This window comes from Dasypus novemcinctus, chromosome 28 (assembly GCF_030445035.2).
Source record: "Dasypus novemcinctus isolate mDasNov1 chromosome 28, mDasNov1.1.hap2, whole genome shotgun sequence".
Lineage (NCBI taxonomy): Eukaryota > Metazoa > Chordata > Mammalia > Cingulata > Dasypodidae > Dasypus > Dasypus novemcinctus.
The window spans coordinates 35529961-35553423 of record NC_080700.1 but is presented as its reverse complement, the minus strand read 5'-3'; the positions used below and the strand labels follow the sequence as shown (position 1 = coordinate 35553423).

The window sequence follows — 23463 nt, the reverse complement described above, 5'->3', positions numbered from 1 at the left end:
AAACGACCCAACAAGTGTCCACGGCCCAATATTAGTCGTGAGACGCAAGGGAAGAGAAACAATGAGTTTTTGTAACATGCTTATGTAAATAAAAAACATCATGTTAATAGGAAAACATGACTTTCATATAATTGGACATTTTCTATTCAAATATTATTTCTAATTAGAATACTAAATGAAAATATTTCAATTCTTACTTTAATTTTTATCATGAAAAACTAAAGAATCAAAGGGAGAGAGCAGTAGAGATCACGATCTCTTAGACAAAAGCACTGGAGTAGCAACTTGCTCTAATTCCTCTTTTGCAGAGGAGACTAACTGGTTCAGCACTGACAAGGCTCCCTTACCTCCCGTCCAGGGAAGGAATGCCATGGGAAATGGCCAAAGTGAGGTCTGATTTGAGACTGGGGTGGATTGGAGGGCGGGTGTCAACGGGGAAGAGGGTTTTACGAACACGTCGCCTTTGTAAAGTTCATTTTCAGAATGAGTCTTACCCAGCAACCAAGACGTATTTTCCATCTGCTTGATCCTTCAGCCTCTCGAGCAGGGACAAACGTACTTTGGCTTTGCTCTGGCCGTAGATTTCGATTTCATCTGCAAGCAATCCTATTTCCTTGGCAAGAACATCCACAGCCTTGGGAGTTTGTGCTCTGGAAATCTCCAGGTCGCTGGGGGGGGGGAGGGGGATGGAAACACAAAGAAGGCAAGAGTCATCTCAGTTCAGGTGGGTGCTGCCGGAGTGAAAAACAACCAGGCACTGTGCCATCGGCCTGCGGTCCCTCTCCCAAGCCATGATCAGCACAACTGTTAGTGATTAGCGCGCACGAGGAAAAGGCGCATTTCTGCAGAAAAGTTGCTCCAGAAGATTCTCAAAGATCCTACACATCTGTGCTGACACAGGCCCAGGTGTGAAGAGGACTCTGCTGTGCCATAAGGAAAGGAGACCCACGAATCCGATGTCCCCAAAGGCCTCCTGAGCCCATAAACCCACAGTGGCACAGCCACCCTACGTGGTTGTCGCTGCTGTGCTCCGAAAGCAAATGACCGTTACATAAGGCCCTGACCTGGACCAGCCCGTGGGTCTCTGGGCTATTCCAAAATGTGGAAGGGCTATTTCGTTTTCTCTGTCTCCACCCTTTGCCTCTTTCCTATTGCAAGTCCAAAACCATATTCCAAAATACTTCATTAATTGCAGGACTTTCGGTGAAAAGAACCAGTGCCCAAAGCTCAACTGCAGATACAGGCAACGCCGCCCGGGGCACAGAATTTATTCTATTTTACTGGCAAGGTGAGAGCACCGCTGCGTATCCGATGGGGGTATTGAGAAAATGGGTCTCTGCTGGGCTGGGCTCTTTTCGAGACAGCTTTGTAGGGCTCGTGAGCTCAGCCTGCCCTTGCCGGGGGCTCGAGTCGCCCACCTGTCCGACCGGCCACCTGTTGGGGAATGAGATGGGAAGGCTTGGTGGCCCCCAGCAGCCAGGGCACGGCGCCCCGAGCGTGGCCCTGGAAGAGTCACGTAGCGGGGCTGGAACGCCCTCCTTTGGTAAGCAGCCCTCTGCAGTGCTTTTTCTAGATCCTACTGCTAACAAGTCTCTCAGCCCCAACACTGCCCTAGATGACTTCCACTGTTGGTGGACGAGGAAACCTACCTCCCACTGAGACTTTTCTGAGGGTGCTGGAGAAGCTTCTAAACCAGATGACCCCCTGTCCCCAGGCTCTCCCAGAAGCCTTCCTTTCTAGTTCTCCTTTGGTTTCTTTCATTTCTCTGCTCTTACTTCATTTTGCCTTTCTGGCGCTTCCTTTTTTTTCCTGTTTTTCACCACCTGCTCTCTCCTAAACCGAAAAGCTTAAACTTGGGAAATTCCCAAGATTTTCTCTTTACTAGCTAAAGAGTCATGGTGATATCATTTTGATCGTTTGAGTGATTTATAAACTACTCAGCCTGCCTTTCTTTCCCCAGTGGCTCTAGAAAACAAATTTGGTGAAGCAATTACAGCACTTTCTCCCCAAAGTGGAATTTATATCAATTTAAACGAAGACTTTGATACACAGTTTGGCAGAGCTCTCCGAATAGAATCTAGTTTTAAAATTAAGGTCCTAGAACAGCGTCCATTAAGTTAAAAAAAAATGAGATACATTATGGAACAGACCACATAACCACAGAGATATGTTACACAGAATAACATCCTTCCATGGACTTTATGTATTAATAACCATGACTAAGATGTTTAATCTAGTTAGGGGCAAAAACACAGGCCAGAGGATGTCATCCAGCCTGGTGGGTAGAGTTGAGTGAACGCATCCAGCTGACAGCCCGAGAAAACAGGTTAATTCTAACAGCCACTTGTAATCCAGTGAAAAAGGAGCCAGTTACTGGTGATTTTAGCTACTTGGTTCTCTGCATTCGAATGCAGGCCATGTCACATGGAGACACTCAGGCGTGTTACGATAATCTGGAGAAAGGTTAGCTCTACTGTCACCTAGAAGGATGTCACTTCCCCATGGAGGAGAAACCTACGCAGTCCTCAAGGCTGAGGGGACGTGTGCATTTCTAACACTGAAAAGCACACTTTCAAGGTCACAGTACTGTCTTCTGCCAAGGACACTCCTGTTCTGATCAGAGAGACACGCCAGTACGGCCCTGTCAGAAGAAGAAACTGCCACAATACAGGGCACCTCATCGGCTGGAACACGCACCCTGATTTCAGAAAGGAAAAAATGCTGACTTGAGGAAACACGGTAACTCAGCCCATTATGGTCCAATTTTGGAGGGCTTCAGAGGAAGATTATTGGGAAACGGATGTGGCTCAACTGATAGAGCGTCCGCCTACCATATGGAGGGTCCAGGGTTCAAACCCCGGGCCACCCTGACCTGTGTGGAGCTGGTCCATGCGCAGTGCTGATGTGTGCAAGGAGTGCCCTGCCACGCAGGGGTGTCCCCACGTAAGGGTGCCCCACGCACAAAGAGTGCGCCCCGCAAGGAGAGCTGCCCTGCTGAAAAAAGCACAGCCTGCCCAGGAGTGGTGCCGCACACACGGAGAGCTGACGCTGCAAGATGACGCAACGAAAAAAGAGACACAGATTCCCAGTGCCACTGACAAGAAGACAAGCAGACACAGAAGAACACACAGCGAATGGACACAGAGAGCAGACAACGGAGGGGAAGGGGAGAGAAATAAATAAATCTTTGAAAAATAAAATAAAAACAAAGGAGGATTATCTACTTGTGTGCCCCCGCCCCCACCCCCAACTGGACGTCTCCAGATCTCTACGGCACTTGCGTGAGCCGACGTCATCACGAGTGATACCTGGGTACCGGGGAGAGGGGCTGCAGCTTCAGGCAGTGCAGTCGCCACGGGGTGTGCTGCCGCTCGCGGAGCCAGGTCCTCCCACTGCTGACCACGTTCTGCAGGGACAGAAAGGAAAAGCGACGTCACAAAGGCCGAGGCTGGCGGGGGAGGCAACCTCAGTGACGAAAACGCGTCCGCTGACGTTAAGAAAAAGAGCACGAAGCTGCACAAGAATCCAGGGGAGTATCGGGCATACTTTCATCCACACGGAATGAAGTGATCGGCTTAAAAGCCAGTCTCCAAAATGCACGCCATTTCAGGTACAATTCTTCTACAGTTGCTATAAAAGAACAAGCAAATTGATTTATTAAATAGCAATACAGGGAAGCGGACTTGGCCCAGTGGTTAGGGCGTCCGTCTACCACATGGGAGGTCCACGGTTCAAACCCCGGGCCTCCTTGACCCGTGTGGAGCTGGCCCATGTGCAGTGCTGATGCGCGCAAGGAGTGCCGTGCCACGTAGGGCTGTCCCCCGCGTAGGGGAGAGCCACGTGCAAGGAGTGCACCCTGTAAGGAGAGCCGCCCAGCGCGAAAGAAAGTGCAGCCTGCCCAGGAGTGGCGCCACACACACGGAGAGCTGACACACAAGATGACGCAACAAAAAGAAACACAGATTCCTGTGCCGCTGACGACAACAGAAGCGGACAAAGAACACGCAGCAAATGGACATAGAGAACAGACACCTAGGGGGGGGAGAAGTAAATAAAAATAAATCATAAAAAAAAATAATAGCAATACGTACATATATATTTATCTTTATATTTAAGTTATAAATAAAGTAAATGAAATAAAATCTGGCTTTAGTTGAAATGTAACATGTAATCCTTAAGGAAACGCACTACATCCCATTTTGAAGTAAAAGATTTCGATGACTATCTCATATGGGAGAAAGAAAGGAACTAAGAATGGCTTCTGCGCTCCTATGGTGATAGTAATTAGAGGTTCAGGCTGTGACGCTGCTCATTAGTCCATTGCCAGCTATTCACCATGCCTGCCCGCTCCATCGCCATCAGAATGCTCGGTTTACATAGCGGAGAGCTGTAGACCCTGGGCTATGTCACAGAGATGGTGGAGACAGAAAAGATGCCCTGACATTCCCAGTACTCTACCTTCAAGAGGTGAGCCCAATTCCCTTTCCCTGCACGTGAGCTAGACTTAGCAACTCACTTCTAACAAACAAAAAGAAAGGCAGTGGTGGTGCATGGCTCTGGAAACCAGGTCACGAACACTGTGCAGCTCCCCCGCAGCTCTCCCTCTTGCTTCGCGCATTCTGGGGAAGTCAGCGGCCATGCTGTGAGCTGCCCTTTGGAGAGGGTCGCACAAGGAACTGAGGCCTCCTGCCAACGGCCAAGGAGGAATTAAATACCACAAGCCAACAGCTATGTGAGGAAGCCATCTGGGAAGTGGACCGTCCAGCCCCAGTCAAGCCATCGGATGGCTGCAGCCCCAGCAACAGCTCAGTGCCCGCTGCTCGAGCCAAACCCATGCAGCTAAGCTGCTTCCAAACTTCTGACCCACAAAAACTGTGAAAAAAACTAATAAGTATTGTTTGAAGTTCCTAAATTTGGGAGATAATTTGTTACACAGCAACAGATAGCTAATACACAGACCCCAGCGTGGGTCCCTGCCCCAAACTTGCAAGACCAGAGGCAAGTAACTTATTATTTCTAGGCCTCAGTTTCCTCATCTGTCAAATGAGCAAAACAGTCCTTACTTTTTAGGACTATTCCGAGAGTTAAATGAAATTGTGTGTGTGTACAATAGTTAATACTGTGCCTGGTAAACAGAAAGCACTCGTGAAATGTGAGGAACTACTCAGCAAAGCTCCAAACTCAGAAATCATCCAACAGCTGCACTGAACAAACCTGAATCCGCAGGGCTGCCGCGAGGAGGCTCACATCATTGTCCACAGCGAGGCCACTGACGTGTCCCCCAGGGCCACCACGTTCAAGCTTCCCTGGAAGAAAACGGAGGGGAAAAAATAAAGCTTTCAGCATCCTGTGATGGATGACCACTGCTGAGGGTCGGTCCAAGCCTGAGTCAGCTCTGGGGCTCTGATGGGTCATATTTTACATCGGAGAAGTGTCTACCGCAGCAAAGAACGTCGGGTAAATGGAGGCGGGATTAAATAAAGCACATCTGATTTGGGAAATTATATACCTCGCATCGAAACCAGAGAGAAACAGCTGGGGACACGGTCCCTTCAAACAGCCCCCAAGTATGATATTGTGATTTTTTAAAATATGGCAGAATTAGAGATGTAAATGGTAGCTCAAGACAAGATGATAGTGGACATCGGCCACACTCAGTTTGGGAGCCCTAAGTTTAGGCTGGCAGTTTAGGTCACTCTTTAGACGAGGCTTGGATTAAAATCTCGCCTTCGCCTCTCACTGGCTTCTGTGACCCTGGACACATGGATTAACGAGAATAATAATATCAATTCTTAGAGCTTTGTGAGAATTAAATGTGACACGGTATGTAAACTGCTCGATGTATAATGCATATATGTGTTTAGAGTATTAGAGTGAAAATACTGTTTGGAAGACAGGGAAGGGCGTATGTATTTCACAGCATAACCTGTCAGAATTACTTCACATCTTATACTTTCGAGTTTTGACACAATGGGGTTTACTATTATTAGCAGTATCTCTAACCTTTATTGGACAATACAAATATAAAATAGAAGCAATTTCACTTGTGGATGCAAAGTTTAAGGTGGGGCACTAAAATACTGTTAGGGAGACTCAGCCAAAATGCTCCGTGCAGGAACAGGCTATCTTTGACAATTTTTTTAAAAAACTCTGTCATAGAAGTTTTACATCCCATTTTCCATCAAAAACTGACAAATTACACTATAGGAGATTCGTTATCTTTGATTACCTGGCATTTGAAAGAGAAAGGCATTGATATAAATTCTACATTCCCTCCTTTAGTTAGCACTTGCAAAATTTAGGAAAAGTAACAACACATGGAAAATGTTTTAGGCTACAGCCTTCCTTAGAGAAAAAAACATTTCTAAGAGTAACACTTTTGAATTAAGAAACTATTTTCTTCTTTTTTGGAGCACTCTACTCTTAAATTATCCATTTTGCTGACAGCCCTTTGCAAGAAAGAATGCAAAACACTTAAGAGTATGTGTTTTATGATGGTCTATTGCCAAACGTATGAAGGGTGGTAGAAAACCATTTCCCTCAGGTATTGTTTAAAGATTAGCAACACTTCAGTTTTATAAATAATGCTTAGGAAAAGCCAAAAGTTGAGACTTTGTTTTGAAACCTCTATCTTTAAATGATGGAGAAACCTATAGCTTTTTCTAAACGTAAGTTCACAGAATATGATCAGTTATCCATATAAGTGAAGAATTTTACTTTTAGAATTACTGGTAAATAATTCCTCACATAATTTCAGCCACTGCCTTGCATAAAATATAACTAGATTAAAGTGAAAATGTGCCATTTTGCAATCCTAGTCAACACTCCAGCAGCCTTCTTTGCAGAAATGGAGATGCCAAGCATCAAATTCACACAGAAGGGTAAGGAGCCCCAAAGAGCCAAAGCCAACTTTAAAGAGATAAGTGATGTTGGATGACTCACAGTTCCCAATTTTAAACTTCTAACTAAGCCACAGTAATGAAACAGCATGGTACTGATGCAAGGACACACATATACAATAAGCAAATTGAACTGAGAGTTCAGAAATAAACCATCAATCACTGGCCAAGTGATTTTCAAGAAGGATGCCAAGTTCGCTCATTTGGGAAGAACAGACTCTTGAATAAATGGTTCTAGGAAAACTAGATGTCCATATGCAAAAGAATGAAAGTGGATCCCTACCTCACACCATATACAAGGATAGCCTCAAAATGGATCAGGGAACTGAAACTATAAAGTTCCTAGAAGGGAACATCTTCAGGATTTTGTGTTGGGCAATAGTTTCTTAGACAACATAACCAAAGCACAAGCAACAAAAGAAAGAGCAGATAAATAGGACCTCATCAAAATGAAACAACAACAACAACAAACAACTTCTATGCATCAAAGGACTTTATCATGAAAGTAAAAAGACAACCGACAGAATGGGAGAAAATATTTGGAAACCATATTACTGATACAGGTTTAATATCAAGAATATACAAAGAATTCTTAGAATTCAACAACAAAAAGGCAGACAATCCAATTTAAAAATCAGCAAAAGAGTTGAATAGACATTTCTTCAAAGAAGATATACAAATAGCTAATAAGCACATGAGAAGATGCTCTACCTCATTAGCCAATTCATGGACAAAAAAATGTCCTTCTAGGTATATACAACAAAGATCTGAAAGCAGGGACTCAAACAGATACTTGAACACTGCTGTTCATAACAGCATTATTCAGAATTGCCAAAAGATGGACACAGCCCAAGTGTCCATCAGCTGATGAATGGAGAAAGAAAATGTAGTGTATATATACAATGGAATATTACTCAACCATAAAAGGAATGAAGTTCTGAAACATGTGACATCATAGATGAAACCTAAAGACATCATATCAAGTGAAATAAGCCAGACACAGAAGAACTACTGTATGGTCTCACAGATATGAAATAATTAGAATAAACAAATTTAGAGACAGGAATTAGAATTCTGGCTATCAGGGACTGGGGTGGGGTTGGGGAATGGTTGTTAATGCTTAAATGGTACAGAACTTCTATTTGGGATGTTAGAAAAGTCTTGGTAATGGATGGTGGTAACAACAGCACAACACTGTGATACAATTAACATCAATGAATTATACACTTCAATGTGGGTAAAAAGGGGAAATTTCAGGTTGTATATATGTTACTAGAATAAAAATTTTAAAGAAACAACATAGGATTGTACAACAAGGTGAACCCTAATATAAACAATGGACTGTAGTTACTAGTACACTTTTAATAATGTTCTTTCATCACCTGTAATACACTTACCATACTAAATGCAAGGCTTTAGTAATAAGGGGAGTACACACGAACCTGGTATATCCTGCATGATTTTTCTGTAAACCTACAACTTCTTTAATAATAAAAAAAGATACGTAATTTTAAAAATTAGATTCCAATGATGGTTGCAAAATTTGGTGAATATACTAAAACCACTGAATGATACACATCAAATGGGTGAATTTTATGGTATGTGAATTATATCTCAATAAAGATATTTTAACACACACAGGCACATATAGAAATACATAAAGGCAATCAAGAATTATTAGACATTTGCAGTAAAACACCACCACCCAAACAAAGATAAATAGCACAACTATACTCAGAGAAAATGAAATAGGGCAGGAAAAAACACCAAACCAAACCAAAACAAAACCCACATTAAAAAATTCAAATTAGCATCCTTAAGGAGATTAATGAGAATGTTTTCCAATAACTTAAGAATAGGTTGTTAAGAATAAGGAGAAACCCAAAACTAAGAAAACGTTCTGGAAAGTTTAAAGTGACGATTTCTGGAATAAAAGAACAAAAGCATCAAATGGAAATGGTTAAACCAGTCATGTTGAAAAGGGGCCGAGGAGCCTCCCATAATGAAAGATAAAGCCAGTGAAGATTTCTTGTACGGTAATATAAGGGGAGGTCAAACTTGTCAACAGTAGGGGTCCCAGGAAGAAAAAACAGACTTTAGAAGAGAATAAATATTTAAATTTCCCTGAGCTGAAGACAGAATCAAATCTTAAAAGAAAAAGTCCAACTGAGGGCCGAGAAGGGAAAAATTGAAGAGATACAAATAGAGTACTTACTGGTTAGATTCTGAAACCTGACAATAAAGAGGAAAATCCTAAAAGCTACCCTGAAGGGAAAAAACAAGCAAGCAAGCAAACAAAAAACCCCAAAAACTACCTTAGACACCAAACTTTTTATCATCAGTATTTGATACCAGAAAACCTGAGAAAGCCTTTCAAAGTTAAGAATGAGAATTATCTTGACTCTAGTCTTCTATGCCTACCTAAATTATTTTTTCCAGCATATACTCCAACACCAAAAAGAAACCTAAAAATGGAGCAAGACATGGGATATGTAAAATAGTCAAAAGAAAGAACGAAATGAAAACGAAAGACATAAAAATCCAGAATGAGAGCTCTGCTGCAGGCTTAGGGAAATCAATAGGCACAACATTTGAACAAGACAGAGAGAGGTCCACAAAAAGAATCTTCCAGTATCCTAAGACACTACAGAGGCACACCAGGGAGGAAGAAAAGACATTTGTCACTTCCGATGAGATGCCATGTAAAATTAAAACCCTCTCAAGAAAGTAACTGTGCAAACAGAAATCAAGCCAAAATGGGGCATGATTTTTGAGCAAGAGATAGAGTGCTTTCTGAAATCGTAAGCTTAGACCGCTACTGGCTTACATGATTATTGTGCAATGATACTCTCAATTTTATGCTGTATTTATATATTATGTTATATATACATGTTTGCACACCAACAAATTTGTTTATTTTACTCCAAAAAGCGATTTGTTATTTTTGTATGGCATTTTGCTTAGCATTTTTAGCTACAAATTTCTCAGGAAAAATCATCTCAGAAGTAAACACAGGTTCTAACCTTTTTTTCCCAAATTAAAACAAAAACGTCATCGTTTGATTAGACAACAGTGTTGCCTTTTGAGTTTTACATGTGGCTGACAAATGGATTTTACTTAGAATTAACTTTATTCTCATTAAGAGATACGAAACAACAACAAAGATTTCTAAAAACAACAAAAAACACTACCTCCTTCATTGTTTTTATATACTTATAAATCATATTTATATATTATATGTTTATATATTATATCTTCAGAGGACTTTTAGGAACAAATATTTCTCTGTTTGAAGGAACGGTTTCCTGAATTTCACTAATGCTTTTACTCTCCCATGTCCTTTTCTTTCTATTAAATTCAAATAAATTAAGTTTAATGCTTTTTAATGGAAAAATATATATATAAAGCAGTGAAACGGTTATCTCAGTGACTGGATTTGAGGTTATTTTATTTCCTTTATATATATTCAGCATTTCATAAATTTTCAACTGCCAACATATATGTATTGCTTTTTTTAAAAGATACTTAGATTACATAAATGTTACATACAAAATATATGGGATTCCTATATTAGGTATTGCTTTTGTGATCAGACTCAGTGTGATTTAAAAAACTGATTTAAAGTTGCAAATCCAGGGCATTTGAAGGAGTTGAGATGGGGAACTCAGTGTATCAGGAATACATGCTTACAAGGGTCCCAACGAAAGAGAATGGGGAAAGGAAATCACGGGCCAGAAGCCACCAGAGGCTGGCATGGAGCCTGTGACCATCAGCCAGCGCTGAGTCCACCAGGGCCCCCGGATGCAGACCGGTCTTTTCACTCCCCCATACACAAGCCTGGGTCCTCCAGGAAAAGTCAATGAATCACCTGAAAAGACAGCCTTGGGGAGCAGGCACAGCTCAGCGGTTGAGCGCCTGCTTCCCAGGTAGGAGGCCCTGGGTTCGATCCCCAGTACCTCCTCAAAAAAAAGAGCCAACCTTTCTCTTATCGTTTTTCGTGTATTACTAAACTTCTACAGTGAGAAAAGGCAAGTCTGAAATGGTAGAAGGGTTTCTCCGGACATGAGAGCGGTTCTTTCCCTGACGTGGTCTGAGGCCACCCTGGGAAGTTTGCCGGAACAACCAGTAAAGTCCATGGGCCCGAGACAAATGTCTCGTCTTCCAGCTCTGGTACGTGGACACGATGCAGCGACGCAGCTTTTTGCGACCCGGCTCCCCTCTTATCACAGAGGTGCTGCGTGTACCCATAGGCTGAACTCTTTCAAATCCTTTGTTTTTCCTCTAGGAGAACAAGCACTCTGAAAAATTTGTGGGAGCTTTCAAAAACGCGAAGAACTAAAAATTAGACAATAGTGCAGCTAAAACTTTTTCAAAGCACGGGTAGTTTTTAAATGAACCTTGCAGGATAAAAAGTACCACGCAATAAGTGGAATTTTGGTATAGTATGTGACAATGCTCTCAAGAACTGTCCTCAGTTTAAATCATTTGAATTCCACAAAATGACAGTATTATCCCTATTTTTAAAAAGAACACAATGTAAGAAAAGAGAAATAGAAGGTTAGCATCGACGTATATAAGTAGTCCTTTTGAAATCACTGAGACCAAATTAAGAAGGAATTACATAGGGACGCGTATTTTAAATGGCTTGACTCTTTTTAAAAATGAAAAACAAATGTATTGAGAACTAGTTAAAAATTGAAAGGGAAGACTGGCAATAATTTATCTCAAGGATGGATCCAAAACATCTAGAATTTCCTGGGGTAAAAAAAAACAATTAATTAAAAAATTCATTTTAAAAAATTCCACTTTCCCGGAATGGGTCATAGATACAAAGGATATTAGAATAAAATTCAAAAGTCAGAAGCAAATACTCTTGTTTTCTTCCAACCATGTCAGGAAATGATTAAATTACACGCACGGCTAATATCTCTATAACTGCCTCCTAACATTCTCAGAAGGTCACTCGTCCTCTTACTTCCTCAGGCTTGATTTTCTGCTAACATGAAGGCTGTAAGGAAGCTATGGCCGTAAGGACGTGGGGGAAGAAAACACCACTCACTGGTAAAAACTATAAAGCGGCCCTGCAGTAGCATCTCCTTCATACTTCACAACAGCCTTGCTCCGTTTTACGCACGAGGAAATCAGAGACGGTAAGTATCACTGGCTCAGTCGCACAGCCCATATGTGTAACGAGACAAGGAGTCTTAAACCTCTTCTCTCTCTACAGTGTCTCCCTTTGGGACCACGGAGGGAAAATCTGCTCCCCCAACTTATAAGCATGAGCCCTGGGACCCAGCCCGGGTTCTGCCCTTGCTCCCTCCATGCTAAACAGAATCATGTTAGTTTAAAATGATACACTGAATGAGTGTGAGCTACAACGTTGCTGTTTTGTTACTGCCCCCAGCTTAAGCTCAAGACTGTCTTCTCATTTGGTGTATCAGGAAGCGTGTCTTTAATACTGGAGCTACAAAAGGGTCTTGCTTAGGTGATCTGAAAGTATGCTGACTTCAACCACAAAGAAATAAGAGTTATTCTTATCACAGCAGAAAACAACATCAAAATCTCTCAGTTTAAAATGTAAACATCGGGCTCATGAAATAGAAGAGCCAACAATTTAGGGGAAATTGTTTCCTGAGCTATGCTTCTGGGATATGGGCCATCAGCAAAATCTCTCCTGGGACGATATATCCAATAAAATGCCTCTATAGAATTACCTCATCATCAGTCACCATATCCCATCCATTTTTACAGGGTGGGGTGGCAGGAAAATTCCCTATACTATTGAGATGAGAATGAATATTTCATTATAAAAACCTGCCTTCACCCAATCACGAGTTCATTAAAAATTCTTTGGCCCTGACATTTAAATAAAAACCTTTCCTTTTCACAGTGATTGAAAAAGTCTACTCGTTTGCTTGAACAGGATTATGAAAAAAGAAAGAGAAACGGGCTGTGCCAATTTACTGTTAGACTCGATTTTCACAGTAATCAAAGTAAAACAAACTTTGGACATTTAGAAATGCCAGGCTACTACGTGCAGTACCAACTGAGAAAATGTTCATGTATTTAACCAACATTAACATTGTTTTTTTCCTCTTTGCCTCTACAGTTGTCCAGATCAGCACTGGTTTCAAGAAGGCGATGGCAAATTCAAAAGACCGTCTCTCCATCTGCAACCTAAAAACCAGAGTGCGAGTCAGCCTGTGCTTTTCTACTCATTCAACATCAATAGTTACTGAGTATTTAGCTGTATCTGGCGCTACTTTGGATATATGCCGGATTTAGTTTATCCACTCATCTTTTGAAAAAATAACTTTATTTCAAAAAAAAAATAACAGGAAAAGGTAGCTCAGCCAAGTTCTGGAAGCATGGCTCCCAAAAAGCTCTATCTAGTCCCTTTTGCCTCCTTTAATTCTAACCACTAACTCAGCTGCTCCTCCCGTGTTCAGAAAAATACACAGAGAAACACAGATGAGTTCAATGACAAAGACAAGGTCGCCCCATCAGTGAAAAAAAATAAAGAGGGAAAGAAAGCCCATTCTTCTGCTGATGGACATTGGTTTGGCTACTGGGACTAATGCTGCTCTGAACATCAGTGTCTTCCGTGAATTAGAACAAGACGCGCCTCTGGGCCCACGGGCATCCTCGGCTCTGCCCGGTGAGGGCACGTCGTGAGCCGTGCCACGGCGTGGGCCTGCTGTGCTCCCCGACCTTCCTGATTCCTTGGTGAAGCCCTAGCAAACAGCAGCATGAGGGCAAACGACCTTTTTTTTTTAAAGAGGTACCAGGAATTGAACCCGGGACCTCGTCCATGTGAAGCAGGTGCTCAACCACTGAGCTACACACCTGCTCCTGCCTCTGGCACTTCTCACGCCGAACGTCAGGCTGTTGTGAAGTGACTTTGGGGCTCCGTGAAAGCGTTTCAGGGGAAGGGAAGAGGTCAGAGGGCTGGACTCCATTCCTACAACGCTTTCATGTTTCAAAAACTATTTCTTTGGGAGAAAGGATCCTACGTGCAAAAGAAAGACCCGTTGAGAACTTCTGGGTCTACTTTATTGTACACATGAACAAATAATTGACTTTAGGTCACAAGTGGTTCCGTGGGGGGGGGGGCAGGAAGCAGCCACTGTGACCGCCATCTTGGCTTCCCTTTGCCCACGTTGGTCCTACCAGGAGAGTCGGCACATCAACGTTCTTAGGCACCTGTATAATGCGTACTTATAGTGATGATTACCAACGTTCCAGAATGTTCCCAGAATGCTGAAGGAGGAAGGCTGACACTTGGCACATGAACGTTCTTAGGCACCTGTATAATGCATACTTACAGTGATGATTACCAACGTTCCAGAACGTTCTCAGAATGCTGAAGGAGGAAGGCCGACACTTGTCTCGGAGCAATCTTACCTATTTTTATCAGCAGCCTCGGCCCGCGGTAGGACACATACCTGACAGAAAGTCATGGGAACAGTTGAGAACAGTAGTTCCTGGCTGTATCCACGAAGGGGGAATCTCTTCTGGCCTGGGCGATCCGAAGATCACAATGTCAGCCTCGTGAAGCTAAAAAGAAGAAGAAAACAGAAGGCCCACATTTATTTATTTATTTTTTGCACTGGCTAAAATGTTTTTTTTTAAACTTTATTTTCTACATTTAATAATTGAAAATATAAACAATTAAAAACTGAAAACGAAAACATAGTTGAATAAAAACTATTGGAGACATATACTTTTTTTTCATTTGAAAAAATGAAATTTAAATGTACTGGATACATACAAATTTTTTTGAATCATACAATATGTTACACAATATATTTGGTTCACAGTAACGCAGTCATACAGTATTTGTCCTTCTGTGTCTGGCTTGCTTCCCTCTACATAATGTCCTCCAGGTTCATCCATGTTGTCATATATTCTACGACTTCATCTCTTCTTACAGCTGCGTAATATTCCATTGTGTGAACACACCCACAGTTGGTTTATCCATTCATCTGTTGATGGACACTTGGGTTGTTTCCAACTTTTGGCAATAATGAATAATGTCGCTACAAGCAGGGCTGTGTGGCAACCCTATAGTCAACTTCTTTAGGAACTGACAAATAGTCCTCCACAGTGGCTGCACCGTTCTACATTCCCACCAACGGAGAATAAGTATTCCTGTCTGTGTGGGTTCTCAAGTCCGTTCCACTGATCGATGTGTCTATCTTTATGCCAGTACTATGACCTTCTGACCACTGTAGCTTTGTAATATGTTTCAAGGTCAGGCAGTGAAATTCCTCCTTTGTCTCTCTTCTTTTTCAGAACGCTTTTGGCTATTTGGGTGCACTTTTCCTTCCAAATGAATCTGGTAATTGCTTTTCTAATTCTGTAAAGTAGATTGTTGGGATTTTGATTGGTATTGCATTGAAGCTATAAATCAGTTTGGGTAAGATTGACATCTTCACGATATTTATTCTTCCAATCCATGAACATGGAATGTCTTTCCATTTGTTTAGGTCTTTTTAAATTTCTTTTAGTACCATTTTGTAGTTTTCTGCATATATGTCCTGCACTTCGTTGGTTAAATTAATTCCTAGGTATTTGAGTCTTTTTGTTGCTATTGAAAATGGAATTCTCTCTCTGATTTCCTCCTCAGATTGTTTAGTACTAGTGTACCATACATTACTGATTTTTGTGTGTTGCTCTTGCATCCTGCCACTTTGCTGAACTCATTTATTACCTCAAGTAGCTTTGTTGTGGATACATCAGGATTTTCTAAGTACAGGATCATGTCATCCACAAACAATGAGAGTTTTACTTCCTCTTTTCCCATTTAGATGCCTTTAATTCTTTTTTTTCCTTGTCTAATTGCTTTAGCTAGAACTTCTAGTACAATATTGAATAACAATATTGTTCCCAATCTTAGAGGAAAAGCTTTCAACTTTACCCCACTGAGTGTGATGTTGGCTGTGGGTTTTTCATATATGCCTTTTATCATATCGAGGAATTTTCCTTCTATTCTTTTTAATTTTTAAAAATTTTTTAATGTTTCTTTGAAGATACATAGATCACAAAAAGTGTTGTGTTAAAAAATATAAGCGGTTCCCATATACCTCACATCCCCCCCTCTTTTGAAGTGTTTTTATCAAAAAAGGATGCTGGATTTTGTTGAATACCTTTTCTGTGTCAATTGAGATGATCATGTTATTTTTCCTTCAACTTGCCAATTTGGTGTATTATGTTGACTGATTTTTTTTTTTTATGTTGAACCAGCTTTGTATACCAGGAATAAATCCCACTTGGTCGTGATGTATAAGTTTTGATATGCTGCTGGATTAGATTGGTATTTTCTTTTTTTTTTTTTTTTTTACATTTTATTTTTTTTATTATTTTTTTTTAATTGACTTTGTAATAATATTACATTAAAAATATATATGTGAGGTCCCATTCAACCCCCCCCCCACCCCCCCTCTCCCCCCCCAACAACACTCGTTCCCATCATCATGACACATCCATTGGATTTGGTAAGTACATCTTTGGTCACCTCTGCACCTCATAGACAATGGTCCACATCATGGCCCATACTCTCCTCCATTCCATCCAGTGGGCCCTGTGAGGCTTTACAATGTCCGGTGATTGCCTCTGAAGCAAGATTGGTATTTTCTTGAGAACTTTTGCATCTATGTTCATTAGAGAGATTGGTCTATAATTTTCTTGTAGTATCTTTATCTGGCTTAGGTATTAGGGTAATGTTGGCTTCATAAAATGTGTTGGGTAGTTTTCCCTCCTCTTCAATTTTTAGAAGAGTTTAAACAGTATTGGTATTAATTTTTTTCAAAATGCTTGGTAGAATTTACCTGTGAAGCCATCTGGTCCTGGACTTTTCTTTGCTGGGAGATTTTTGATGACGGATTCAATCTCCTTAAATGTGATTGGTTTGTTAAGTTCTTGTATTTCTTGTCACGCCAGTGTAGATTGGTTGTCCATTTCTAGGAATTTGTTGTCATCTAGGTTGTCTAGGTTGCTGGCATACAGTTTCTCATAATATCCTTTTATGATTCTTTTTATTTCGGTGGGGTCAGTTATACCTTTCCCCTTTTCATTTCTAATTGTATTTATTTGCATCTTTTTTTCTTTGTTAGCCTAGCTACTGGTTTGTCAATTTTATTGATCTTCTCAAAGAACCAGCTTTTGGTTTTGTTGATTTTCTCTACTGTTTTTTTGTTCTCAATTTCATTTATTTCTGCTCTAACCTTTATTATTTCTTTTCTTCTGCTTGCTTTGGGATTGGTTTGCTGTTCTTTTTCTAGATTCTCTATTTGTTCAGTTAAACCTTTGAGTTTAGCTCTTTCTTCTTTTTTAAATATAGGCATTTGGGGCTATAAATTTCTCTCTCAAGACTGCTTTTGCTGTATCCCTTAACATTTGATATATTGTATTCTCGTTTTCATTTGTCTTAATATATTTACTGAATTCACTTACAATTTCTTCTTTGAGACCCACTGATTATTTAGGAGTATTGTTCAGCCTCCACACGTTTGCAAATTTACTTTTTTCTTACCTATTATCGATTTCCAGTTTCATTCCATTATGATCAGAGAAGGTGCTTTGTATAATTTCAATCTTCTTATATTTATTAAGAGTTGCATTGTGCCCTAACATGTGGTCTACCCTGGAGAAAGATCCATGGGCACTTAAGAAGAATGTAGAACCCGCTGAGTTTGGATGCAGTGCTCTGTATATGTCTAACTCATTTATCATTACTGTTCAAGTTCTCGCGTTGATCTTCTGTCTAGTTGTTCTATCTAATGCTGTGAGTGGTGTGTTGAAGTCCCAAGGATTATTGTAAAGATATGTATTTCTCCCTTCAGTTTTCCCAGAATTTGTCTCGTGTATTTTGGGGCACCCTGGTTAGGTACATAGATATTTATGACTGCTATTATCTTCCTGGTGGATTGTTCCTTTTATTAATATATAATGGCCTTCTGTATCTCTTATAACTTTTTTGCATGTAAGTCTGTTTTGTCTGATATTAGTACACCTACCCCTGCTCTTTTCTGGTTACTATTCATGTGTAGTATCTATTTCCAACCTTCACTACAGTTGGTTTGTCTCCCTGGGTCTAAGGTGAGTTTCTTATCAGCAGCATATGGACGGCTCATGTTTTTTCATCCATTCTGTCAGCCTGTATCTTTCTACTGGGGAGTTTAATAATACATTCACATTCAATGATAGTACGGTAAATGCACTATTTTTTAAAAATTAATTATTTCCCCCCTCCCCCGCCCTGCTGGGTTTTTTGCTGGGTCCATTTGCTGTGTGATCATCTGTATCTATTTCTCTCTTTTTTTTTTGTCTTCTCTTCTCATCTCTCTCCTCTAGGATGTGCCAGGATTCGATCCTGGGCACCTCTGATATGGAGAGAGGATCCCTATCAGCGGCACCACCTCAGTTCGTGGTCTCTGCTGCGCTTCACCTTGACTCTCCCCTTGGTCTCTCTTTTGTTGCATCCTCATCTTGCCCGTTACTCATTTGTGTGGACACTGGCTTACCTCGAAGGCACTCAGCTTGCTGCGTGAGCGCTCGGCTCACCATGCGGGCACTGGCTTGCCCCACAGGCACGCTTTCTCTTCTTCTTTTTCACTAGGAAGCCCCAGGAATCGAACCCGGGTCCTCCCCTATGGAAGGCAGAGGCCTTATTCCTTGAGCCACATCTGGTTCCCTGTAAATGCACTATTTACTTCCTCCATTTTATTCTTTGCTTTTCACATGTCATATCTTATTTTTGCCTGTCTTTTTACTCTTGCTTATGCTTTCTGCTATCCCTTCTTTTATACTCTCCTCCAACCCTGTCTCTCCTGTCTTTTTCTTTCAGGTTCTAAAGCTTCCTTTAACACTTCCTGCAAAGGTGGATTCTTTTTCGCAAACTCGCTAAGTTTCTGTTTGTTTGTGAATATTTTATACTCATCTTCATATCTGAAAGACAATTTAGCTGGATAAAGGATTCTCGGCTGGCAGTTCTTCTCTTTCAGTATCCTAACTGTATCATACCACTGTCTTCTTTCCTCCGTGGTTTCTGAAGAGGAATCTGCGCTAAGTCTTACTGAAAAGCAGCCTGGCTCTTGGGTGAGGGTGATGTCATATTTAGGGGGAAAAAGAATTCTGGTGGGAAGAGAGTTTTCAAACATCTGTATAAATAAATGGCTTCCTTCATTTACATATCCCACTGTCAGAAATTCAGCCATGGTAACTACACAAGAAACACTAGTGTTTAAGGCTCACTGCAAACGATCAGCAGATAAGAAATGCCATTTTGTTGTGTTTTCATGCGCGCAAGAGCAACCAAACCAAAGCACGTCAAACATGTGTAAATAAGAGGTTAATATGAACAAGACTGAAATGTGTATTTTGGAGAAAGCCAAGGTTCCCACAGTCCCCGGAGAACGTTTAGCTTATGACACGTGGTGTCTTTGATACAAGCTGTTCCTTTCATTACCTATAAATCTGGAAAATCTCCTTCCTGCCCCTCAACCCCATCACCATACAACTCTGAAGCAAGCAGTGTTAATAAGCAAGTGGGGGGCAGTTAAACCCAAAGAGGGGAGACAAGAATCTCCTCCCTTAGCAATGACCACAGTGTAGATGCTAATTCTTTCTGGAAAGTAAAAGGGCTAGAGGTGAAAATCGATAAATAGCCCACTGAGGACAAGGGAAGAGTTTAATGAGCTAAAATTCAAGAATTATTGCCTCACTGGCTGTTTCTACTCTCCCCCTCCCTAATGGGAAACACCCTGGCCGGAGCCTGACTTGAAACCCTACCTCCTGACAAAATATTGCTTTCTCTGCTGAGAGCTGAGCTTCTAGAAGCTGCTTAAAGAGAGCCGCCCATTCCCTAGGCGAAAGCCCAAATGTAAAAACAACAGCAAGATCCAGATATCTAGACATTTACCACAGACTGCGTGGGAGGACTACAGGGTTTAGATAACGTGAAAAGTATTTTTCTCTAAGTCAGTGATTTTTGGGAGCAAGGGGGAGGCAAATGTCAGAGGATGAGAGAAGAAGAGAGAGCACAGCTGTGATGTGGCAAGTTATATCGAATATCAGAATTTTATATCTGGCAAATAAAAAGCGATTTTTAAAAAGCTACAGAAAGTACTGTGTCACTTTCTTCACCAGAAAACAGAGTGCATCTTCTATTATCACTGTGTTTCAAAAGGGCCCATCAGAGAATCTCATGTATGGGATTTATGTAGCTATCAAAAGACAGGTGGGTACAAAAAAATGTCGTGAGAACGTCCGAGAACTGTGGATCATACTGAGACCTAGGCAACCTGTTCTATAGCCTTCAAATGTGATCAACACCAAATTCACAAGCGAAAAGGAAGAACATTCCTTTTTTTTTTTCTTTTAGGAGGTACCAGGGATTGAACCCAGGACCTGGTACTTGGGAAGCAGGCGCTCAACCACTGAGCTACATCTGCTCCCTGACCATTCCTTTTAAAATTCGGTAACAGGTATGTGCTTTCTCCAGCAAAGATCAACTCCACCAATGACAATAACCAAAGAGAATAAAAGTGGCCCAGGGTTCTTTACTGAAAATACACATTCGTCAGATATCTCTGAGGATCTGAAAATAAATAACCAGCCCCCAGTTTTAGAGATGGATGGTGGCAATGGCAGGTCAAAGTAAGAATGCGATGAATACCACCTGAAAGTGGTTAAAATGGAAATGTTAGGGAAGCCAACTTGGCCCAGCGGTTAGGGCGTCCGTCTACCACATGGGAGGTCCACGGTTCAAACCCCAGGCCTCGTGTGGAGCTGGCCCATGCGCAGTGCTGATGCACACAAGGAGTGCCCTGCCATGCAGGGGTGTCCCCCGCGTAGGGGAGCCCCACGCACAAGGAGTGCGTCCCGTAAGGAGAGCCACCCAGCGCGAAAGAAAGTGCAGCCTCCCCAGGAATGGTGCCGCACACACGGAGAGCTGACAAAATGTTATACATATATATATATATTACCACAATTTTTAAAAAATAACCAAAAAAAACAGTCTCTGCCTCTGAGATTTTAGAGTTGGGACCTTCAAGATGGAAGGGCAGAGGGCCAGCCACTGGGATCTGAGAAGAATTTAATAGAACCTTCTATTTCTATTAAATTTTCCAATGGAAATTAGAAATTGAGCCTCATCAGTCTTTTAAGATCTGGGTTGAGGGAAGCAGATTTGGTCCAGTGGTTAGGGTATCCGCCTACCACATGACATGGGAGGTCCGCAGTTCAAACCCCGGGCCTCCTTGACCCGTGTGCAGCTTGCCCAAGCACAGCGCTGATGTGCGCAAGAAGTGCCCTGCCACACAGGGGTGTCCACGCGTAGGGGAGCCCCATGTGCGAGGAGTGCGCCCCGTAAGGAGAGCTGCCCAGCATGAAAGAAAGCGCAGCTGCCCAGGAATGGCACCACACACATGGAGAGCTGACATGAGAAGATGACGCAACAAAAAGAAACACAGATTCCCATGCCGCTGATAAGGACAGAAGCGGTCACAGAAGAACACACAGCAAATGGACACAGAGAGCAGACAACTGAAGAGAAAATAAAATAAAATAAAAAAATCTTTGAAAAAAAATAAAGAACACTGTCAAGATATTACTACTAACCAAAGTATTTTTTCCCTAACCAACCAGATTATTATTTTTATATCATTTATATATGAACATTCATAAACAATAAGTGTATAGTAAAAGTTGTGAACTTAGAAAGCAAACATGCATAACATCATACAGGGGTCCCGTACATCAACCCTCCACCAACACCTTGCATTGTCGTGAGTCGTTGGTTGCAAACTATGAAAGTACACTGTCAAAATCTTACTAGCTGTCTTACTTATCTTACATTTGGTGTGTTTTTCCCCCAACCCACCCTATTATTATTTTTAAAATATATTTTTTATGACATTGTATTCTTGCTCAGTCCCTGCGTGTTGTCAGGTCATGTCACACACGTTCAGTAGAGGGAAGGTGCTACAGCCCAGAGAACATGCCCTCGAGCTCTCTCTCTCTCAGTGCGCTGAGGGGGAACGTTGGGTTTCCCGTGAGCCGCGTGCAGGGACTTCACAATCCCACTGCGCTTCACAGAAGGTCCTCGCTACGCTCTGTGACTAGATGGCGGTGGGCAGTGGCGTCCACGACGGTCTTACATAGCACAGAGGCTTCTTGATGACCTCAAGGCAAAGTGTTAGAGAGAGCTGGATGTCACGCACTTTCCCTTCTTTGACATAAAATGTCCCATTTTCAAAATTGCTGCCCTTCATGGCAATCCGCGGTCGCTCTGGGCTACTATGGTTGCCCTCACCCCATCAGTTGTCGGGAAGACGGCCCTGGAGGCAGGACTGAGAATGGGCTGGGACGGCGTTGCCGTGGGATGTCCAGGAGGAGCTGGACTTGGGGGTCTGGAAGTGAGAACCATCAGGATGGGCATAGTTCAACACTGACCAGCATGGAGAATACAGGTGGGAGAGAAAACCAGAAGTGCGGATGACAGTCCCCAAGGGGGACAGGTAGAATGAGAAGAAAACCAGTGAGAGCTGAGGCAGGTTGGTATAGTGAAAGGGGGAAGGCAGGTGGCCTGGCAGACAATGCCTGCAGACAACATGGCCGACAGACAACATGGCCAAAAGGCAACATGGGAGACAGAAAACATGGCCGACAGGCAACATGGCTGACAGGCAACATGGGAGACAGAAACATGGCCGACAGGCAACATGGCTGACAGGCAACATGGCCGACAGGCAACATGGGAGACAGAAACATGGCCGACAGGCAACATGGCTGACAGACCCCATGGCCGACAGGCAACATGGGAGACAGACAACATGGCCGACAGGCACCATGGTCAACAGAACCCATAGTTGTGAGACCCCCACTAGAAGCTTCCTGAGAAGAAGGCTGCCAGAAAGACCTTGCGAGAACCCAGCTATGAGAACCCCATTTGGAATGAGATCTCATTCAGCGTCAAGGGAAAGCCACCAATACCCTCAAGGGGCCTCACCATTGGGCCCTCTGGGGAAATGACAGGTGGGGCAACCAATCAGACCAGCAAAATGACTTTAAAAAGCCCTGACCGGGATCCCGCCTGTGCAACTTAATAAGCTCTTCACTCCCTTGCCTACCCTACGGCTTGCCCTTAAATTCTTTCCTGCGACATAAGCCAAGAACCTAAAAGCCCAGAATCCAGAGCCATCTGGTAACAGTGCCTCCTTGGGGAGCACTAAGAGATCAGAGGACCCACCGATAGAGAAGGGGACACACTGGTGTGGTCCCAGAGTGAGACAGAGCAGGAAGTGGTGGTACCACAGGCCAAGGGGTAAAGGCCCCCCGAAGGTCAACCAAGATAAAGGCCAAGAAACCATTTCTGGCAATTAGGAATTCATCCAAGACTTCATCATGGAAACGGACATCAGCTGTCACCTGGAGTCCCTGAATATTAAATTCTTCTATGATAACTTTTTGTTAAGACTGTGGAACTAGTTATTTGCCTTATTCTAAACATCCATCAGGAGGTGATGGCTTTGGATCTATGAACCAATATTCACATTTTCCT

At 42.3% G+C, this 23463-nt stretch overlaps 1 protein-coding gene across 1 annotated transcript in view; it reads right to left on the bottom strand.

Annotated features, from left to right (window-relative positions):
* The window catches only part of MTHFD1L (methylenetetrahydrofolate dehydrogenase (NADP+ dependent) 1 like), a 204680-nt gene that overhangs the window by 161839 nt on the left and 19378 nt on the right, over positions 1-23463 (bottom strand). The window contains exons 8-11 of the mRNA XM_058289725.1: positions 14345-14456; positions 5215-5306; positions 3309-3406; positions 495-668 (exon numbers count right to left, since the gene is read on the bottom strand). Coding sequence (XP_058145708.1) covers positions 495-668; positions 3309-3406; positions 5215-5306; positions 14345-14456 — 476 coding nt within the window. The remainder of the gene's footprint in view (positions 1-494; positions 669-3308; positions 3407-5214; positions 5307-14344; positions 14457-23463) is intronic.